The 22,793-nt window shown below is 39.7% G+C and overlaps 1 protein-coding gene across 1 annotated transcript; it reads left to right on the top strand.

Annotated features, from left to right (window-relative positions):
- The first annotated feature begins 12,689 nt into the window (after nt 1-12,689).
- On the top strand, nt 12,690-22,185 carry MS4A12 (membrane spanning 4-domains A12). Its single transcript, XM_008070935.1, has 6 exons — nt 12,690-12,953; nt 16,594-16,731; nt 17,496-17,552; nt 19,143-19,259; nt 21,797-21,907; nt 22,084-22,185. The coding sequence occupies exons 1-6, from the start codon at nt 12,690-12,692 to the stop codon at nt 22,183-22,185; spliced, it is 789 nt and encodes a 262-aa protein (XP_008069126.1).
- The last annotated feature ends 608 nt before the right edge of the window (nt 22,186-22,793 follow it).

Raw genomic sequence — 22,793 nt, 5'->3', positions numbered from 1 at the left:
CAACCTTGGCCTGCTGGGCTCCGGCAATCCTTCCGCCTCAGCCTTTCAAGTAGCTGGAACTACAGGCGCACGCTACCACGGCTGGCTAATTTTTTATTTATTGTAGAGATGAGGTCTCGTCAAGTTGCCCAGGCGGGTCTCGAACCCGCGGGCTCAGGCAATCCACTCACCTCGGCCTCCCAAAGTGCTGGGATTACAGGCTGAGCCACCGAGCCCGGTCTTGCATGTAAAGTTTTCTTAGCAACTACCTTAAGGTTTTTTTCCTAGCCTCCTATGGTTCCTTTACCAGAGTATTCCAGTGATTCTCAAATACAGTGGAAGAACTTCCCTCAACTGAGCATGTGCGTTTAAGATGCAGAATTCTGGATTTCATTTCAGATCCATTGAATCTGAATATCTGTGGGTAAGGATGAGTGTTACAGTGTCTGTAATTCAAGAACTTCAAGGTAGACAGCATAACATAACATTGGTTGCTTTTCAGTTGCAGTAAACCAGAAACCTCTCTATGTAGCCGCCACTGAAATTAGGAATGGTGATTTTTAACTGGCATCCTTATCACAAAACCCATTCACCAGAGGCAATCGGTGGTATTGATCAACATTGACCCTCTTTTTAGTTAGAAGAATAGATGTCAGATTTTTAAAAATATGAGTGGCTTATTACATAGCATATGAGAAATGGATTCTCATTAGTGAAATTAAAGGTATTAATATTTTAGGAAGGCCAGGCGCGGTAGCTCAAACCTGTAATCCCAGAACTTTGAGAAGCCGAGGTGAGAGGACTGCCTGAGCCCACGGGTTCAAGACCAGCCTGGGCAACTTGGCGAGACCTCAACTCTACAATAAACTGAAAAATTAGCCGGGCATGGTAGCGCATGCCTGTAGTTCAGGCTACTTGGAAGGCTAAGGCAGAAGGATCGTCTGATCCCAGCAGGTCGACGTTGGCGTGGCAGTGAGCGTGCCACTGCGCTCCAGCCTGGGTGATGGAGTGAGACTCCAACTCAAAAATATATATATATTTTAGAGACATCTTCCACACTTGCATGAACAGGATATGTAAGTAATCGGACAATGTTAGCAGCATTTATACTTATGGCCTAAACTTATGCCGGGTCTTCTGTCCATCTATGAACTTGGAGAATCTGATGATAGGATTCCATCTTGGGGAACTTGGCTTGCCTGGCCATTAGAAAATTTCAGGTAGAATGGCATCAAGAGGAGCACCTAAGGGATACAGAACCTATGTGTCCCAGCATGTTCACTTGTCAGAGCCTAGGGCAAGGCCTGGCACAGAGCTGGCCCTCAGCCCATACTTAGTACATTTTAAAATGTGCTCTGTTCTTTTATAACTTTTCCCAGTGTGGACCGGAGTCACTGAACTAACTAATCCCTAACTAGCAGAATTCAAGATCTTCAGTGGACAAATACATTATTTTATAACTTTGTACCTACTTTAGATCTTGATTTAAGACTTTAAGGATACAAGTGCAGTTTTGATACATGGATATAATGAGTAGTAGTGAAGTCTGGGCTTTTAGATTCAAAACACTTGACTCAAATAGACATACTATACAAACACTGGTAAAGGGTTCCCAACCATTTGTCACTTTCTGGGGTTGCACAGTGTCAGGGAAGGGGCAGAGGGACTAATGTTCTTCCCTCTCCAAAGTCCAACAGTAACTTCCTGATGTCTCAGGATAAAAAGAAAAAGAGGAAGAAAAGTATAATTGTCCAAAATGAACAAGAAACTTTTTAAAACTCAAAGATTAACCATGAAGGGACACCTAGTGGTGAAATCTGTCACCATCCTGTCACAACTGTTCCTCGGCATCACACTTGCAACTTGAGGCCACTGCCCAGGCTCGATACCACACGAATGCAGAGTTGCAAGCCTCGTGAAAAGCCGAGGAATGGCGACCCCGTGCCTTCATTCATGAGTGTACTCTGCCTCTATCTTACTCCTCTCTCTCTGGTTGGCTCAAGTTTACCTAGACTTAGTCAGATCCTGTTCCCTACAGGTGCCCTGCTTTAGTAGAAAGAGGGCAGGGTTTGAACTCAGATACACCTGTACAGACCCTCTGCCACTTTCTTTCTTACATATCCTTAATCAGATTGCTCACCATGCTGAGACTCAGTTTACTTGTGCATAAAATTGCAATTAAATCTATTATGGCATCATTTTCGGAAGAATTAAATAAAGCAGATTTATGCAAAGTCAATGTCCAACAAATGGCACATGATATTATTTCTAAACCAATCCTTATATAAAATATACTACCACCATCTGCCCAACAGCGATTAAAGTTTAGAATTTCTTATCTCTTTTCTAAGAGTCCTAAGCAGCCAGACCAACCTCTTCTTGTCTTCATTCTGACCTAGAACTGGGCCTTGGTTTCTTGACTGGCCCCTCCAGCCTAAGCAACCTAGCTCTCACCATTCCCCCTCCCAGAAGACTAGACCTCACTCCCTGCACCTCCAGTTGCAGGATGGAGTCTGTCTGGCAAACATGGAATCCTAATGCTTAGCATAGACTGAGGCTACTCCAACTGGAGACTACAGACCAATGCTGGAATCCTTCCTTCCTCCCTCTCTCCCCCTATCCCCCCATCCCTTTCTTCCCAATCCATGAAAACATAAATACAGAAAATGAGAGTAAAGCATGTACCACTTCTCTGCCTTTTGACTAACATCAAGGGTGAAGAGTAAAGCATTTAATGATTTTCATCTCACAGAGTAGGGTATTGACCTTTTCCTCTCACTGAGTAGGGTATCGACCTTTCTGGCAATTGTCCAGTTTGTGTAGCAAGTCACACGTGGTGTGAACTTCCTATTAGTCATACTCTATAGGACCAGTCATGATATCTGTAGACCTACAGACGTATCACATCTGCAACATGTGAGATATTAAAGTTGGCTGTCAACAAATCCAAGAAAACACACAAAAATTTGAAAAACTTTAAATATTCCTTATAACTTATTATTCAGTTGGAAAAACTGCCGAAAATCTTTGAAATAGGGAGTGAATAGTTTGTATTTCAAGATAAAAAGCAGTTTCGGTCTCAACTTTTCCAAGATGTGACTGTGACCAAAATCATTTATTTGTATGTCATACAAATGATCATAATGATGATCATAATAAATGGCCATAATGATCCCATACCAAGAAAAACTGCAACATGTTTTACAATGGCAGGTAGAATTAAAGGGGAAAAACCAACAGAAGCTTAGAAAAAGAATGTCTACAGATAGTGATGGCCATAACTTAATTTGGCAACTAGCAGGGAAATTGTTGATGATTTTGATAGTACACATCTGCAAAAAATTACCAATCATCTTATAAATTTTATACCTCATCAAAAGAAGATCTAAAAATTTAAAATTAATCTTTCCAGAATCCATTTTCTGATCTAAAGGAGAAAAAAGTTATAGACAGAAAAAATTGTTTGGACTACTGATGGATTAGATACATTATTTTGAAAATAGAGTTATCACTTGTCTTATTTTAAATAAGATTTTAAAATAAGTGTCCTCTGTTTCTGAAATTATCCTAAAATCTCTTCTGTTTTTGTCAACATACCTCTGTAAGAGTGATCTCTCTACTATGGGTATTTTTAAAACAAAACATAGAAACATTTTAAAAATACACTATCTTCTGCAAGTAGCATTGCCATCAATCCAAGTTAGATTTAGTAAAGTAATCAGCAAGAACTAAGTTTATTTAAATAGTGGTTATTTAAATAGTGGTGTACACAATGTTCATTTCAAGTGTGAGCATAAACTTTTAACATAAGAGATCATTATCTTCTTTGTAATTGTTTGTTTAGTTACAATTTTGGAAGGGAAAAAGCTATAGTGCCATAGTGATTTTATTAACTGCCTATCAATGTTTTCAGATTTCCAATTCTTTTTCTATTTTCCCATGTTATGTTTGTTATCAAATTTATTATAACATAATTTTGTGACCACTGATTCTAACCATAAAAAGGGCTTGAATTATTGTCTTTATTTTATTTTCCTAGTAAGTTATTTTTATTCTATTTCACTAAAGTACTGGTCCACAATGGATTGAGTTTTTTTAATGGAAAATGGTTTTTCTCCACAGACAGTTTAACGCATTAAGCTGAAGGATTGAGTCCTGGGGTCGGAGCTCCTGTTATCTGGCCCTGCCTGCAGAATTAGGGTGGGAAGCCTCACAGGAGCAGAAACCAAGTCCAGGAACCACACCTCTCTGAATCTTGCCTGAAATTTAGACTTTGACTTATTTCTCAGTAATCCAATTTCACAATTAGGTGAATTTCCCTTGACTTTAAACTTTCTGAAATGATAACTTTCTAAAATGCATATTAGAAAAGCTAACCAGAGAGATATTTTCATTGTATTTAAATTGTATGACAAATACAGTGGCTATATGATGGGATATTAATAAGGATATGTGCACATACACATTAAAATTACAATAATTTACTTCCATAATATTTTCCCATATAAGTTCACTCAGTTATTTATATGCAAATCCCAGAAGACTGGGATGTAGGCATTTTAATAAGAGGACTAGCACTTTGTTAATACATGAAAAGTTGTCCTTTACACAGAAACAAACATACCCATCCAGTACAAATTTGTCTTGGTAGCCAGTCAATTGCAATGCTTTGCTGCTATACGAGAAAGCACACTTGGTGAATTTGCATGGCATTCTCTCACAAAAACCACATCCCTCTTCTGCTTCTTCCAGTTTTGGGGAAATTCAGCAGACACAGATCAACGTACTTCTAAAATGGCAGGTGATAACATAAAACCAGTGAGACGAGCTATTTACTAGGAATAGTGATTCAGCAAGCAGATTGCATGCAACACTGTCTACTTTTTAGAGAGAATATTAGGAGCTAACCAAAAAATTAATATAGTTGAACGAAATTACATGAAAATACTCGAAGTCCTGCAGAAAATTCATTAAAAAAAAAAGCAAGAGTGTTTTCTTGTTGGTAAAAGGAAAGTAATGTTAAAAATGTTAGCCTTTGACTCCTATTAACAAGCTATAGCTCAGCTATCCATCCACTAGCATCTTATTTTCCTTCTAGCAAACAAGGGGATGCAATCAAGAAAGCAACAAAGAAAATTTGGATTATGACATAATTACCATGTTTAGTAATGTACGAAGCCTACTGAGAGATTTTTCATCCAAAAAATATTGAAAGGAAAATATTTGCATGTTTAAAGGGTTAACGCTCACTTTCCTACAGAAATTTACTATAGAGAACAGCCCAATTTCCCAATAAACGTATAAAAGAGAGGTGTTATGATGCATGGAACTTGTAGGGCCTTATTCTTCAGCACTTACTAGCTATATGACCCTGTAACGAATAGTTACTTAACCTATGTGACTAAGTTTTAGAAGATTGTTCTAAAATGTCTTAGAACTAGGCCTATCAAATCATAAGTATTTAATGTGTCATAATAATAATAATAGCAGCTATTATTAAATACCATGTTTGTCCCTAGAGGTCCTTTCGGTCATAGGTCAAACAATTGCAACCGCATAGGATACCACAATGGGTATAAGTTTTTCTCAGCTAGCTGGTAAGATCACTAAAGGTAGGGAACACATTTTCTAGACACATACACCCTAGTATCCCATGTTTCAGAACACTGAATAATGAGCTCCATATTGATCTAAGAGAGAAGCTCTCTCTTCCTTTATAAAAAGTAAGTAAATGTTTTATTTCAAACATTAATGTTTGGTGACATAAGTTACTTTTTAAGCTGGTTTTGCAAGCACGTGATGCAACAGAGATCTTTAAATGGTACTATATTTCTTGTCCTTTTGGAAGTTGGTTGAAGAAATAGAGATCAGAATAATGCATGGAAGAAACCCATTACCAATGGCTCCATCCACATGGTTGTGAGACCCCTAAGGAGAGGGAAGAGTATAGAGGTCTTATGAAGAAAGATGTACTGCATGGACGTGGGTCTGGAAGGCACAAGGAGAAGGATGGGGATTCTGGGCTTAACGAACACTAACCATTTGCAACCTTCTCTTCTGCTGCCTGGATAACATCGATCAGGCCAATTGCCGGATCCCTTGCCAAATGGTAACCATGATACTGTGGTCTCTCTGAAACAGAGCCAACTTCCTGTTCTTTTAATTACCTTCAGCCTTTCAGCAATATGACTGCCTGAAATTATAACTTTCTTGTGCTCATAACATTAACAAATTTTCAGCATCTCTTTATTCCATTTTAGGAAAATACATCAAAATATAAAACCAGAAGAGAAAGGAAATCTTAAATAATACACACATAACCGGGCGCAGTAGCTCGCACCTGTAATCCCAGCACTTTGGGAGGCTGAGGCAAGAGGAATGCCTGAGCTCAAGGATTTGAGACCAGTATGGGCACCTTGGCGAGACCTTGTCTCTACAATAAATCAAAAAATTAGCTGGGTGTGGTGGCATGCCCCAGTAGTTCCAGCTACTTGGGAGGCTGAAGTGGAAGGATCGCCTGAGCCCAGCATGTTGAGGCTACAGTGGCCGTGAGTATGCCATTGCACTCCAGCCTGGGCTATGGAATGAGACCCCAACTCAAAAAAAAAAATTATAAAATACATACATAAAAAAGAGAAAAAAATGGGAAAAGAGTCAGCACGCATGGCACTAACTCATTCAACATACATTCAATGAGTCTTATCATGTGTGAGACACTGGGTCATACCAAGGGGTTGGAGGGAGGACGTATACATTGGATTCTGCACCAAGGATCTCTGGTCTCTAGATACTAATTTGTACCTGTTAGAGAGGACCAAAAATAAAAAAAGAAATTAAACAGCAAGCCACAATTAAAAATTACAATAGATATGCTTACATGACAAGCTGCTTTAAGATATTAAGCTAAAAAGCAGGTTATAAAATATATATATATTATGATCCTAAACTGGTGATTTTACAATCATATGTCTCTATGTAAAATACATGTTTACATACAAACTTTACAAATCTAAATGAAAATACTATCGTTAATTATGCGACGGCATTATGATGGTTTTTAAATAATCTTTATCTGCATTTTCCAATTTTGACTACCTAATTTAAAAGGCATTAAAATGCAGTATGATATTGCAATGATTGAGTGTCAGAAAGCTGGAGAAAGAAAGGTTTGAAAGCATAGTATGTTCTAAAATTTACAAATGAGCCTATGCCACCTGGGGTGAAAGAGAAACAACAGTAAAAGGACTTTGGAACTATTAAAATATAGGAGACAGGTTTGAGGCAAGGAAGTAACAGGTATCTATAAAATCCAGGTAGATAACTGAAACTGACGCAGAGCTTGAAGCAGCGAAAAGGAGAACGCACAGAAGTGCCCAAAGGAACAGAGTAAGTCCATGGAAACACCTTTGCCTATCTCTACACCCAAATCAATGGACACAGAGTGGGGGTGGTCTGGGCGTGGGTTCTCTCCTACATTCCCTTCTCTAGGCTGGAGAGAGGAAGCCTGTTCTTGCCTCCATGCTGAGCACAATAGATAAACGAGGAAAAATAAAACCGGGAGAGGGAAGAAATGAAATAGGAGAGGAAAGAAAAAGTGCAATGACTATAAACAGTTAAAAGGGACTACAAGAAAAAAATATCAAAAGCTAATGCTAAGGAAGGTTGACAGAGTAGGTTCAAATGTATGTCATTCCATGAACATTAATAAACAAGGAAGAGCCAATGTCCCACTGTGGGCATTTGGTGACCATTAGCTACTGTCGGACTACAGCACAGGAAAAATGCTGGCATGCGTGGCATTGTAACACATTTTAATTAAGGTGCTTATTTCTGGTGATAGATTAGAGACAGATGGAGATAGGTAGACAGAAAGGGAGAATCACCCATTTTCACTAGGTCAGCATATTTTATTTGTGAAAGGTTATTTACCTGTGTACCTGTAGATGTACTGGGTGATTCTGTGGGCATGATTTGTTTTTATGTTTCACTATATCCTAGAATGTATCCTCAAAGATAGTGGTTATCTCCACTCTATTAAAAGTGAAGTGGGGAAAAGGGGGGTAGAAAGACTCTAGGAAAAAGTAAAATTTTCCAATTTTCATTTGAAATAATTTAATCAAAGAACACATTGGTGAGCTTTTCACTTGTTGCTATGGTCTTCTTGTGCTTTCTGTCATACCTCCTATTTTTTTATTTGTTCTTTGTGCTTAAAAATAATTGCAGTTGTTTAATTTTTAGCAAAAAGGCCACTGTTGGTAAATATCTTAACATTTGTCAGGAGAAAAATTGTACTTTAACAGATGCAATCTATGAAAAGAGCCTATTCATTACTATTTCTTTACTTATATCATTTGCAGTACTAGTCCCATTTCAGTCGAATGATCAATTATCCTCCCAAGCATTTTAACTGTTTACACATGAAGTCATTTTGTTATATATAAACTAAAAGAGTCAAAACTGGCTCAGCTCTTCAATTCCTTTTATAAAACCAGAACCTGACCCAGTAAAAATGCATTCTGAGACTAACCATAATCTCTATAGACCTAGACATTAATAATCTGGGTTCTACATGAAATGTATAGATCTTTGTCCAGAAACTAAATAGCAGATATGAAATGAGAAACTGCCAAAAAGTAAATAAAAGTATTGCTTCTCCTCAACAAATTTCTCAAGAAAATCAATGAATAACAGCAAAGGAGAAGGGAATGAGATCACACGTTTGCAGAAACTTGGGAAAGTTGTTTAATTGTACACTTTTTAAAAGCTCCAGAGAATCCTCTTTCTGGTTCACTGCCAGTACCCTGAGCCTCCACCTCCTATCTCCTTGCTCTTTACACTGACCTTATTCAATTCCTTTTATAAACTTTTCATGTGGCCACATTTGCTGCTGAACACAAGACAGAAGACCTTGGACTCTAACAATAAAATAATAGCTACCTTTTATCAAGCTCTTGCCATTGCTGGGCATTGTTCCAACAGTTGCACGTAAACCAGGATCACTTTATCTTTACAGTAGCCCATTTCAGTGCCATCATGTCATTTTACAGTTGAGAAATGGAAACGTGCAGGGATTTTGTGAGGAAAGTTACTCAAAGCCCCAAAATTAGTGAAGGAGCAGATGGAGGATTAGAAAAGAGGGCTGGGGCAATATTTGGGCACAGAAACCAGATCCCCAGAATGCCTAATCTCATATTCCTTTTGTTTTTTGAGTCGGAGTCTCACTCCATCGCCCAGGCTGGAGTGCAGCGGCATGCTCATGGCCACCCCATCCTTGACCTGCTGGTCTCAGGCGATTCTTCCGCCTCTGCCTTCCAAGTAGCCAGAACTACAGGCATGCACTACCATGCTCGGCTAATTTTTTTGATGTATTGTGGAGACAAGGTCTCGCCAAGTTGCCCAGGCTGGTCTCGAACCCGCAGGCTCAGGTAATTCATTTGCCTTGGCCTCCCAAAGTGCTGGGATTACATGCTTGAATCATCGCACCCAGCCAACCTCACATTCTTCAAAGTTATTTCAGAGTTATAGAAAGTTACTCCAGGAATGAGATGTTTAGCTTTCTTTGTTTAAAATAACTTTGTGTGGGTTAAAATCTGCTTCTGTTTTGAAAGAATAATCCCTTTGTAAACAGGTATTTCAGAAATGTGTTTTTTCCCTTTTTACTGAGTTTGTTTGGAGTGGGGAACTCAGCAGCAACAGTCAATAGTCCCATTTTCCAGTCCTATCTTGGCCACACATTTCCTATGTTACCTTGTTTAAGTCATTTAACACGTCTCAACTTCAGTTTCTCATCTGTAAACCAAGATGAATGAGACAGGTTAACTGAACAGGTTCTATCCTACCTGAAATGTCAGGATTCTGTGATAAAGGGTCTGAAAAAGTCTCGGTTAAAACACCAGTGGTGCAATGTACCCATATGTGATTCACACTATTTATACTTCATACCAATGATGAAGGCATTTATTACTCCTATCTTCTTGATATTCATGAAGTACAATAAAATGGTCTGGTAAGAAGTGCTCCAAAATAGGAATCTAAGGACATTGAAAACAATTTTTTTTTTTTTTGGAAAGGAAATGTCTTTTTATTTTTTTATTTTTAAAAATTTTATATTTTAAATATGTGGGGTACAATTCAGGGTTAGGTATACAAAAGCTCATTATGCAGATGCCCTTGTTGATGAGTTATGCCTCCCCACCCCGGCAGATTCCCACTACTGCCAATCCTTTTCTTATAATATTATGATAATTATTCAAATTCTGCTTATGAGTGAGAACATGTGATACTCAGTTCTTTGTTTCTGTGATAGATCACTCAGTATTATAGACTCTAAGTCCATACAAGTTGCTGTGAAGTACATAATTTTGTTCTTCTTTATGGCTGCGTAATATTCCATCGTGTATATGTGCCACATTTTTTTTTATCCAGTCCTTTTTCGATGGGCAGCACTGTTGGTTCCATGCTTTTGCTATTGTGAACAATGCTGCAATAAACATGCATATGCAGGTATCTTTTTCAGAGAGGGATTTGAGTTCCTCCGGGTATATTCCCGGTAGGGGGAATGCAGGGTCATATGGAAGGTTGATTTTTAGATCTTTTAGAAATCGCCAAACTCTTTTCCACAAAGGTTGTACTAGTTTATGCTTCCTTCCACCAACAGTGTAGAAGTGTTCCCTTTTCCCCGCATCCTCTTCAGCATCTGTTGTTTTTGAGTTATTGATGATGGCCATCCTGACCGAAGTTGGGTAGTATCTCATTGTGGTTTTAATTTGCATTTCTTTGATGACGAGTGAGGCTGAACATTTTTTCGTGTGCTTGTTGTCTGCTAATATGTCTTATTTTGACAAGTGTCTATTCATATCTTTTGTCCACTTTGTAATGGGGTTGTTTGTTTTTTTTTTCTTTTCGGCACATTTGAGTTCCTTGTAGATCCTAGATGTTAGGCCTTTGTCAGATATACAATTGGCAAATATTTTTTCCAGTCTGTGGGCTGTCTCCCTGCTCTCTTGATGGCTTCTTTGACTTTGCAGAAGCTTGTCAATTTGATGAGGTCCCACTTGTCTATCTCATCTCTTATGGCATGGGTACTTGGGGTTTTGATCAGGAATTGGTTGTCAGTTCCAATTTCCATAAGGCTGTCTCCCGCATTTCCTAAGATTCTTATGGCTTGGGGTTTTACGTTTAGGTCTCTGATCCATTTAGAGTTGACTTTTGTGTATAGGTAGGGGTCTTGTTTTAATCTTCTGCATGTGGTCAGCCAGTCTTCCCAGCACCATTTACTGAATAGGTTCTCCTTTCCCCAGTGGTTGGTGGTGGAGTCTTTGTTGAAGATGAGTTGGTTGAGAAATTGAGGCTTTGCTTCTGGAATCTCTATCCTGTTCCATTGGTCTATATGCCTGTTCTCATACCAATATTACGCTGTTTTGATTATTGTAACTTTATAATAAAGTTTAAATTCTGGGAGTGTGATACCTCCCACTTCGGAAAACAAATATTTTAAGTGCCATTACTTTTTCAAGGATGTCTACATCTAGTGTGCTGGTTTTTTCCAACAAAATTTCCCTTGGCCACATGGGGCCTGAGATGCTCTAGGCTTCCAGAAAAATACAAATGAATAAGAAATCTCAAGAGAGAGAGAAAGAAAGAGAGAGGGAGGGAGGGGGAAGGAGGGAGGGAGAGAGAGAGAGAGATTGAGATTGATTCACCTCCCTAAAGTAGGGGAGGAGCCAATGCTTAGGAAAACATGGCCCAGCCACATTGGGCCAAGGCTTAACAAAAGCGTGATCAAGAAATTTTCTTAAAGAACAAGATAATCCACTTCCGTGGCAACATGTGAGATATCTACTTTTCCAATTACTAACAAAATAATTTTAATCTTGAATTGTCTTCCTTGCCAGCCAATTGTATTATTGGTCCTTTTATTGGTTTTCTATTTACTGCTATAACAAAATACCACAAAACTAGTAGATTAAAGTCACATGACAGGTCTTAAGTCAAAAGTCCAACACCAGCTCACTGGGCTAAGGTCAAGATGTCAGCAGAGCTATGCTTCCTTCTGAAGGCTCTAGAAAGGAATCTGTTTCCTTGTTTGACCTGGGTTCCTTGGTCCATGGATGCCCTCCCCCATCAAGCCAGCAGCACGGCATCTCTCTGACCTTACTTGCATCAACACCTCTCCTTCTCTGACTCTCTTCTTTTACCTCCTTCTTTCACTCTTGCAGACTCCTGTGATCACAGTGGACCCACCTCATAATCTAGGACTATCTGCCTATTTCAAGGCCAGCTAACTAGCAACCTTAATTCCCTTTTGTCGTGTAGCCTAACGTGTTCACAAGTCCTGGATTAAAGTATGGATATCTTTGGGTTGGGTAGGGATAGATGGGCATTATTCTGCTTACCATAGCACTCAGGTTATACACACACACACACAGAGAGAGAGAGAGAGAGAGAGAGAGAGAGAGAGTTTACAAAGTCAAATGGAATTGAAAAATAAATGTATTCCCATCCCCCCCTCCTTTACATCCTTCAAACTATAGGAGGTACAGGATTTCAAAGTCAAGTGAGATTCATCTTTATCTTAGCTGTTGTTGCCCATTATCTGCTCACTCGCTGTCTTCCACTTACATAGATAGTTGACATTGAACAAGATTTTATTTTGTTTCTTTTCTGGGTAAACGTATCATTTCAGTATGTTTTGTAATGCTTAGGACATAATGTCATCCAAGCCAACAAGCCACGCTGAAGAATACGGAGCCTTGCCCAGCCCTTACCCATCGAGCAATTTTATGTCTCCTGGGTCTCAACAGCCTCTGGGTTTAGTAAACCCAAGAAATCAAGGTCAAGGTGGTCAGCCTGTCTTCATCACTTCTCCAGGAGTTCTTGCTGGCAGTCAGCTGGGTCAAGCCACTACACAAACCATAAACCCATCTACACAAACAGCAGCAATAAACTTTAAAGAAGAAGCAAAGACATTAGGGGTAAGTCTATTTACTACCAGAATTTTAATTTTGATAAGATATAGGTGAAGAGGATATCATCCAATTATTTAAAAGCTCTAAATGTTATTCTGGAAACTCTTTATTTTAGGTAGAAATAATTCATCTGCATATAGATTTTACCTTCATAGTTATTTGCTTTCAGATTCAAGCAAGAATCTAATAGGTGACAGAGGACCCTCCCTAGCAGAAGGATTTGGTAATACTGGTCTGACAGGAGTACCACTATCTCTAGCTTGATCTCACTTCTCCAAAGGACTTTTTGGACAACCACAATCCTGTTTCTGAGATGTTTACAAGCCTGGCTTTTGTATGCAGGTGAACTCACATTAAAATGAACATCAACTGGGCGTGGTGGCTCAAGCCTACAATTCCAGCGCTTTGGGAGGCTGAGATGAGAGGATTGCCTGAGCCCGTGGATTTGAGACCAGCCTGGGCAACATGGCAAGACCTCTGTACAATAAAAATCAAAAAATTAGCCGAGCATGGTAGCGCACGCCTGTAGTTCTGGCTACTCAGAAGGCTGAGGTGGAAGGATTGCTGGAACCCAGCAGGTCGACACTGGGGGGCCGTGAGCATGCCACTGCACTCCAGCCTGGGCCACAGAGTGGGATTCCAACTAAAAAAAAAAAAAACAAACATTGATGGTTGTCTTCAAAGGGAAGGAACTACAAATGAACAGTTTGGGAAGGGCTGAGTGTGAAAGAATTAGGGGACATCAGCTGTGCCTCTTTCTCGCCAGTACCCCTGGAGATGCTGTGGCCTAAATGTCACCTTACTTCTACAAAGGGTAATTTGAACTGAGCACCTTGTTTCTGTAAGCATTGCAAAACGTGCCCTACTTGTGGGAAGATTCCACTTGTCTAGGCAGGATTGTTAGTCCCTTTGCTGTACTTTCCAGATGCCTCGTTCACACCACGAATACAACTCCACAGAATTACATTGCATCTCTCCCTGTGTGCAGCTCCAACTTCTCTGCATTCAGCCAACAATACCAGGAGTCCTTAAGGGCCAGAAACTCTTCTAGTCATCTTACTACCTATTTCAAGTTTTGAGGTTATAGAAAAGTAAAAATGAGCATCGGTTCCTCTCCAGCAGCCCATCTAAGCTGTGGAGGCAAACCCTGGGATCCTCCTCCTCCCAGATAGAGAAAATTCTCTGCTTCCACTGAGCAAATGGGACAAACCAGCCCTTCAGACAGCCAATCCCCACACAGGTATTGAGAAAATCACAGAGCATGAAGCAGGCAGAATCTCTGCCCTCACAGAGCTCACAGCCTAATAGAGGAAACGAAACCAACACATAGTAAGGCAGTCATGCACACAATGTGTCAGAATGTGCTCAATGACACAGAGAGAATTTTAAAAGTATAAAAGGGTAAGAAGCACCAGGCAGTGAGGAGGTGGCAGTTTCAAGCTGGTCAGGGTGGGCTTTCCTCAGGACACGACATTTGAGCAAAGCCATGACATCAGGAGCAAGCCGTGCAGATGTCAGAGCAAGAGGGAACAACCAGTATAAAGGTCTTCAGTTGGAAATGTGTGTGATATATTTGAAGAATGGGGAGGAGGTCAATAAAACAGAATAGAACGAGCAAGGGGCAGAGCAGCTGGCGGGAGGGTGGAGACGTGGCAGGGGCCAGAACCTGAGGCCTGGGGAGCAGAAGGCTTTGGCTTTTACTGTGTGGAATGAGGAGCCCCTGAAGCTTGCTGCCTACTACCATAATCAAAATACTTTAAAAGGTTGTGAGGAGGTTTTTTGTTTTGTTTTGTTTTTTGAGTCTCACTCGGTCACCCAGGTTGGAGTGCAGTGGCACGCTCACGGCCATCGCAGCCTCTACCAGCTGGGCTCCGGCAATCCTTCTGCCTCAGCCTTCCAAGTAGCTGGAACTACAGGCCTGTACCACCACACCCAGCTAATTTTTTGATTTATTGTAGAGACGAGGTCTCACCAAGCTTCCCAGGCTGGTCTCAAACTCGTGGGCTCAGGCAATCCTCTCACCTCGGCCTTCCTAAGTGCTGGGATTATAAGCGTGAGCCACCACCCCCGGCCATGTCTGAGTTTTTAAGTCTGTCCTGTAGGCGATCAGTAAAGGGTACAGTCAGGGCTACTGGAGGGGAAAAGAACACCAGTGTGAATCAAGATCTAAGTGACATCATCCGGATGATAGCAAGGACAAGAACAGGAAGTTTGCAGCCAGATGACTGAACTGCTGCTCTAGAGAAGAGCTTGTAAAAACCAAATATAAAGGAGTTCTTCAAGTGAGATTGGCTAGAAAACGTGCATCACCCCTCTGAAACTATATGCAAAAGTGTGGGGTGTGTGTGTGTGTGTGTGTGTGTGTGTGTCTGTGCAAGAGTAATTTTTCGGGAAGAAAGATATATAGCTTTATCAGAGTCTCAAGAAACTTCATTATTCAAAAACATAAAATTGTTTTTGAATAATGAAGTTTCTTGAGACTCTGATAAAGCTCAAAAATATTTATTTTTGAGAAATATTTTTTGAAATATTTTGAAAAATATTTATAAAAACTGAGTTGTTTCTCATTTTAATTCAATTTAATTGTATTTAGTAGTTATTCAATTAAAAAACACAGCAGTCTTTGTACTTGTGTCTTCTGGATAGATAAAATATAAATATGGGAAGAGATAAATTATGAATCTACAGTCAACTTTTAGACCAATCTAGTGCAGTTATTTCTCAGAAATCTGTGTTTATCTAAGATGAAGGAAGATGTGCTGAAAAGTTTCAGGAAGTAAAAGATGTATCCCTTATCTTTAGTAATATATCTCTTGACTGGTAAGAAAATGATCTCATCACTGCATTAAAAAAAACAATATAAATAAGTACCAAACCTAGCAATAAGGTGTGTTTCCTATCATGAGATGCAACAGAAATTTAGAAAGAAAGAAAGAACTTAGGGTAATTTGACTGGTGTAATCAGCGAGACTTCACAGAAGAGGTAGAGCTAAGCTGGGCCTCAGGGAAGGTTTTACTGAATAGTTAAGACTTGATTTCTGGAGTCAGTTTGCTACCGTGAATTTCCAGATCTGCACTTAAGTAACTGTGTGACCTTGGACACCTAATTTCTTTATGTCTCTTGTGTCTCCATCCAGTTACTGGGCGGATTATGTGAAACAATAAACGTGAAGTGCTGAGAACATTCTCAAGCATATAATTCATGCCCAATAAACGATTTTCTCTTCACTGATTGCTTTCCCCATAACTGAAATCACCCAAGCAGAGAACTAATCCATCTGAAAAAGAGGGCCACTGAAGCCACCATCAAAGCATTCTTTTCTAAGAGTCTTTCAGAGGCTCTTGGGGATGCTAATACATGCTTAGGCAGGCGCGCTTTCTGAAGCACTCTCTTTAGGCCGCCCCTACACATTTCCCCCAAATACTGTGCCTCAAACAAGGCCTTCCACTGAGGCCTTTGCATCCTAGTTATTCAAGTGTATGTCAGAATCTCCACCACCTGCCTCCTGCTTCTAATGCAAGCCTAAGTGACACTCATGGATCTTGGCAAAGCTGGCAACACAAAAGCAGGAGAAGCCACAGCAGCAATGTTTCACGGGTCTGAAAGTGAAGGAGTAATTTTTAAATGACTGTTTTCTTTTTCCAGGCAATCCAGATCGTGATTGGGCTGATGCACATTGGCTTTGGAATTATTTTGGGTTTACTAAGCTTCTCTATTGGACAAAGCTTGGGTTTTGCCTCCACTGCTTTTCTTGGTGGATATCCATTCTGGGGTGGCCTCTCTGTGAGTAGATTGCTGGAACTCCTCTCCTTCCCGGTTTATAAAGTATAGATGTCTCCAGCCTCTTTACAACTCATTTATTGATAAGCCCTGCATCTGAAGGCTGGAGCATTCAGAAAAATAACAGATCTTAATTGGGTGTCAAAAGTGAAGAACTTACACCCCAGTTTAATTAGGAGCTTAAGCCCATACTTGAAAGTTTACACTGATCCAGTGATCAGCAAGCCAACGTTTTAGTTGCCTATTACATTTTAGATGAAGATGGAGTTGTTGGGTAGAAAGTGACAAAGGGAGGGAACTGGAAACATGATTAAAAGTATGCAACGGAGCTGGGCAGGGTGGTGCATGCCTGTAGTCCCAACTCCTTGGGAGGCTGAGTCAGGAGGATCACTTGAGCTCAGGTGTTCAAGACCAGCCTGGACAATATGGCAAGACCTGAATCTCTAAGGGAAAAAAAAGTAAACACACACACACACACACACACACACACACACACACACACACACACACACACAATTGATTATGAGAAGACACTGAGCAGTATCAGAATGAGGACAGCTTAAACAAGAATGAGTTCTTTATAGTCAAGAAACTAAAGAGAAAAAAAGTCAGGGCATATGCCTAAGAGTAACTTCAGAAAATTAAGTATGAGAGAAAATGTTGAGAGGGAAATTAGATTAATATAAATAGACCAACCTTTCACATAAAGAGAAGTTCCCAGGCACAACCAGTGAATCTGTCATTTCACATTATTTCTGTCTCCACAGTTCATTATTTCTGGCTCTCTTTGTGTATCAGCATCCAAGGAGTTTTCTCTTTGTCTGGTAAGTCAGAATGTTTCTATTTTTTAAACCCCTCTAAAAATTAGTTTAATTTATTGGGGAAGGGAAGTTGAAAAGTTGGATTTAGGAAATGAGAATAGGAGCACGTTTCCCAAAGATCTCCTGGTTGTCCCACGGGCTGTGTGCTGGGGTGGGGGAATGGGCCACACCATTTGCCTTCAAGAAAGGGCAGAGGTCCATATCCTGACTCTTGAACTCAAAAGAGCAGGAAGTAATAAAGACCAGGATTGCTTAAGCTTTAACCTAAAAGCTGGTTCGGCTGGGTCATATCGCTTTAAGTCAAGTCTGAGAAGGCTCCAGGAGGCAGTAAACACCCACTTGCCACTTCAGTTACAGTCTCTAAGGTTCATTTGCCGTTTTTCAGCTCTGCCTTGTATTTTTAACTTGTGAATTTCTCCTGTTTTTATTCAGATGGAGGTTTTGTCTAACAACTCTTTCAATCACCATTAAAAGCATCCAGCTCATTCCATGAGAATTTATCATAATGATCACCAAAACAGGGCTTTCAATTCTTAGTCACTCCACCCCACCTACTGCAATTTCCTGGTCTACCATAGAAACCAGGAAGAAGAAAATGATTTGCCAAGGACTAGAACCAACTAGTACAGAGATGGTTTCAAGATTATATGTAATTATCCATCACAAGAGGGAAGAATGAGGAAATGAGAACATAGAATTGTGTGGTTCATGCTCTTCCAAACAAAAATAATTAAATCAAGCTAATTTAAAATAAAATAAAATCAGCCTAATTACAATTAACTACTCCTGTTGTCATCCCAAAACAAAATAAAGCACCCTTTCAATGCATCCTTTATGGGTCCTTCCCGCTGAGACTGTCCAAGTATTGACTGTCCTTTTGGAGAAGACGATTTTTCAAAGAGCCTTGTAGAGCTCTCCAGGAGACTCTAAGGCGTGCTGCAGAACTCAAAGAACTCTAACTGTGCCACCCCAGGAGGTCAGTGGAGGACTTGGTTTTTGTGTGTCGAAATTCTGTCTCAGGAACTGGGGAAAGATACCCCTACCCACAAAAGCCCCAAGAGTTTCTTTTTTCTAAATTTGGGGTTCATTACCTAGTCCCTGGAGAGACTTAAGGACTTTCATTAATCCCTAAACTTATCAACAAAATTTTGTTTCTATATACTGTCCCATTGATAAAACCAGATGCTCTACTACCTCATACAATGGCTGTAAGAGTTCAATGAGATAACTTAAATAATTAAACACGCTGTCACAGAAAAGTGCTCATTAAGAGTTTATTTGTTCCTTGATTGTGTTCATAAATAAAATATAGTCATTTTTGTGCATAAGGCTTTTAGATAAATACAGTGGATGAGTACCTGCTTTGTATTATTTACATTTTTCTACACCTTTTTAGAAGTGTTCTGTGTCTAGGCTGCACATAGAGTAATTTTTATTGTAACGACATAATAGTAACAGAACTCAAGATATTGTTTCAAGATTTCAAAAATTAAGAACATTACATCTGATTGATTCTTATTTCATTTAATTTCATTGATCATACATATAATTGATGTGTTTTTGTTTTTTTTTTTTTTTTGCCACCTCCATTAGATAAAAGGCAGCCTGGGAATGAATATTGTTAGTTCCATCTTTGCCATCATTGGAGTGATTCTGTTGGTGGTGGATATGAGCATCAATGGCACATACTACCAAGTCTACTGGGCGGTGGTAAGGATCTTATAGTCTATCGTGTGCCTGTTCTCTTTTCTGCCCATAGAATAGGTCTACTTTTTATCTCTTATCTCTTCTTACATCCCTAGTGGAATATCTTTTTCTATTCCAGCCCTACCCCTAGTCATATGATCTCTAGGACTATAGAAATAAGTAAGAGAGTTACCTACCACTACAAATAAGGCAGAAAGGACATCCCTCATTGGTCTATCTCACTGTCAATCACATCAACAATAGGGAATGGTTTAGATAAGCCTCCAAGACCCCTAGGATTGCCCATACATTATTTTCCAAAGATTTATATTCTAGATACATAAGATAGTCAAGTTATTGAATAGCTTCTTTGTTTTAGAGAAAGGATGTGTTCAGAAGAAATGCCAGTAACAAGAACATCCAATTTTTACAAGAGAAATCCTAAAAAAAGAAAGCATTGCAAAGAAGCATATGCCTCCGAATGTGCTCATAACAGAATCATCTACGTTTCATCATTCTATAGGGCAAGCATGGGCTCTGACCTTAAGAGGAAATGGGTCATCTGAGGGCTGAAATGCTCACCATCTGTAAGGAATGGAAAAACACAGTATAAAACGAGATTGGACTGGAAGGTGTCATCCTACCTCAGTGGCCATGTTATGGATTTGGGTCTTCATTCTGGGAGAAAAGGAAAGTCACAGAAGAGGATTTATTTTTTGTTTGTTTGTCTGGTTTCTTAAGTTTTTTTCCCAGTTAAAAAAAAATAAGACTATTAAATTGTGGTGGGCTACATATATCTTAATAGAATGACTCTCCTATATGTCCAGAAAACAGAACATTAAGGCAGTATCAATAATACTTTGAACAAATAGCCACAATAACATGCCCTTATCAGGTCATTCAGTACCATGTAAGTAAATCTGTTCCACTGGGTCGTGGAGCATCAGTCTTCTGAAACCATCTGCTTCTCAACCTAATGGTTCTAGAGTCCTGACTCCAACTGCTGGTATGACCTGAATGTTGTCTAAGCAATGCCATCAGACATCTGTACCCAGGAGTCTGTTCTTTCAAGTGTCAATAGTTTCAAGTAGGTGGCATACTCTTTTTCCACAAGGCTCTGAAACAATCCTCCTTTGTGAACAGCACAGAAGCATTTTAAGCAAGGAACTGGAACGATCACATTTGTGCTTTAAAGAACAACTCTGCAGTGTAAGTTGAAAAGCTTTTAAGGAGGCAAGAATAGATGAGGGACTCTTGGTGAAGCAAGAACAAAGCTCATTCTCCAAACTACCAAGACAAGAACAAAAATTATTCAAAAAAACAGCTCTAAAGCTGGCAACCAAGTAGAGAAACACATCACTCTGATGTGGTTCGAGGTGGCAGAAAAAAGCACAACACCTAGCAGTGGCTCTTGTTTTCACAGAAACAAAACTGAGGAAAGAAGGAAAGTCAAAAACTACTTAGTCTCACTAACACTCTCCAATCAAGGGCTAAGAAGTCTGAGGTGGAAAACAGTCAATTCTGAGCAAGGATACAGCAATTCCTGTATTGTACTTCTGTATCCAGGATACAGAAGCCTGGGGGTGGTACCCCAGGACCTCAGGAGAAGTAGGAAAGGCCCCATCTCTCAATGCACCTTGCTCCAGTAGGGAAATGAGCAGAAACCCACAGGAATACAATATCCCTCCTGCCTTCAAGCAGGTCTTCCTACCAGGCATTCAGCAGACTCTCAGAGGGAAGAGAAAGCAAAGTTCATGTTCACTAGCAAGAAACGTGCTCGGTGTCAGCTAAGCTCTCCTTTTCCCTAAAACAACCTCATGATTAACATTCAGAAAAATGGACCTAAAACAGTTATCTAGAACTCAAGCCGCAGATGGAAACAAGGAAGACAAATTGGACCCAGATAAGTGGAAGTGTGAATCAAGGAAAATTATACATGATATCCAATCAAATAGAAGACCTATAGAGAGTTCAATTAAACGTAATATCTTATTTCAAAATAGGAATAACGTGATTCCATTCTTAGAGTCTTAGAGAATAATATTCCTCTCTCTTGGTCATGCTCTTCTTTTTTTTTTTTTTTTTTCCATCTCCTCTCATGCTGCCTCTCCAGACATCCATTTTTATATTTGCCTTTTGCCTATATATAGAGATCAAGAATAGAAGTTAACAAATGTAGACTTTGGTTATTTCTCAGCAGTGGCATTTGGCATGATTAGTTGGTTTTCATATTGCTTTAATTTTTTCTTTTCTTTTTTTTTTTAGTGAATAGTTAAATTTTATAAAAACAAGTCCATTGCAAAGAAAAAAATAAAAGACCCCCTTTCTAATATTCTAAATTAAATAGTCCTACTGGCAAAAGGAAAGTCTTCTGGCATTTTAAAGAAAATCCAAAATAAATTCATACTCCCCTGAAATAAGCATCTGGTGATAATGGAGGAATAATCATAGCATGAGTGGAATATACACAATAGTCATGGCGTGAGTTGATGAGTCAAATGTGTTCTTTTTGAAGCCCTCTTGACTAGCCAAAATTTTACTATGTTTATTTCTGATTTCAGCTTTCTGGAAAAGGCATTTCAGCCATTTTGTTTCTTTTCTCCCTCTTGGAACTCTCCATAGCCTGTACCACAGCCCATTTTGCCAACCAAACTATCACCAACACCAACACGGTAAGTTAATCAACTGTAAAATAATCTGAACATGTGTTGGAGAAATACAGGCTTGTGTCTGCTAAATTTCATTATGTGCTTACCAGAGTGCTCTTTATTTTTGACTCTGATGGGACCAGGGGAAAATAAGTAGGATTGTAGTGACAATATTGCTTGTGTTTATTCATTCTTTCCAGGCTGTCCTCATCGTTCCAAATGCATATTCAAACAACCCCTTGCCACCAGAACTGGTTCCTCCCAGAAATGTCGGCTACCCACCACATCCTCCTGCATATTAAAAGAAAAAAGGGGCGTCAGTCTAATCTCATGAAGTGAAACTACTCTGCAGAAACTTCTTAAGCAGATGGTTCTTCTTGTCCACGATGAATGCTCATCTCTTTTTTTTGTTTTTTGTTTTGTTTTGTTTTGTGTTTTTTTTTTAAGTCGGAGTCTCACTCTGTCACCCAGACTGGAGTGCAGTGGCCACTCCCAGCCACCGCAGCCTCGACCTGCTGGGCTTTGGCAATCCTTCCGCCTCAGCCTTCCAAGTAGCTGGAACTACAGGCGCACACTACCACGCCCAGCTAATTTTTGATTTATCGTAGAGATGAGGTCTCGCCAAGTTGCCCAGGCGGGTCTCGAACCCGCGGGCTCAGGCAATCCATGATTGCTCATCTTTAAAGACTGTGTTCGAGTTTTATTGTTAGGTTGATCATTAATGATACCTGCATCCTCCCATCACTGTCTCTTCCTATATACCACTACTACTCACTGGCGACAGTGAAGGACCAGAGGATTGAAAAACGACTCTGCAACTCAAAGTTAGAAATTTTTCTGTTCGTGTTACATTTTCCTCAATAAAATGTCATTAGGAACAAACGCCTTTTTTAGTATTTTTTCATTCATT

This window comes from Carlito syrichta, unplaced genomic scaffold (genome assembly GCF_000164805.1).
Source record: "Carlito syrichta isolate Samal-C Ts95f unplaced genomic scaffold, Tarsius_syrichta-2.0.1 Scaffold314064, whole genome shotgun sequence".
NCBI classification, from domain to species: Eukaryota; Metazoa; Chordata; class Mammalia; order Primates; family Tarsiidae; genus Carlito; species Carlito syrichta.
This window is presented reverse-complemented; position numbering and strand designations above follow the sequence as displayed.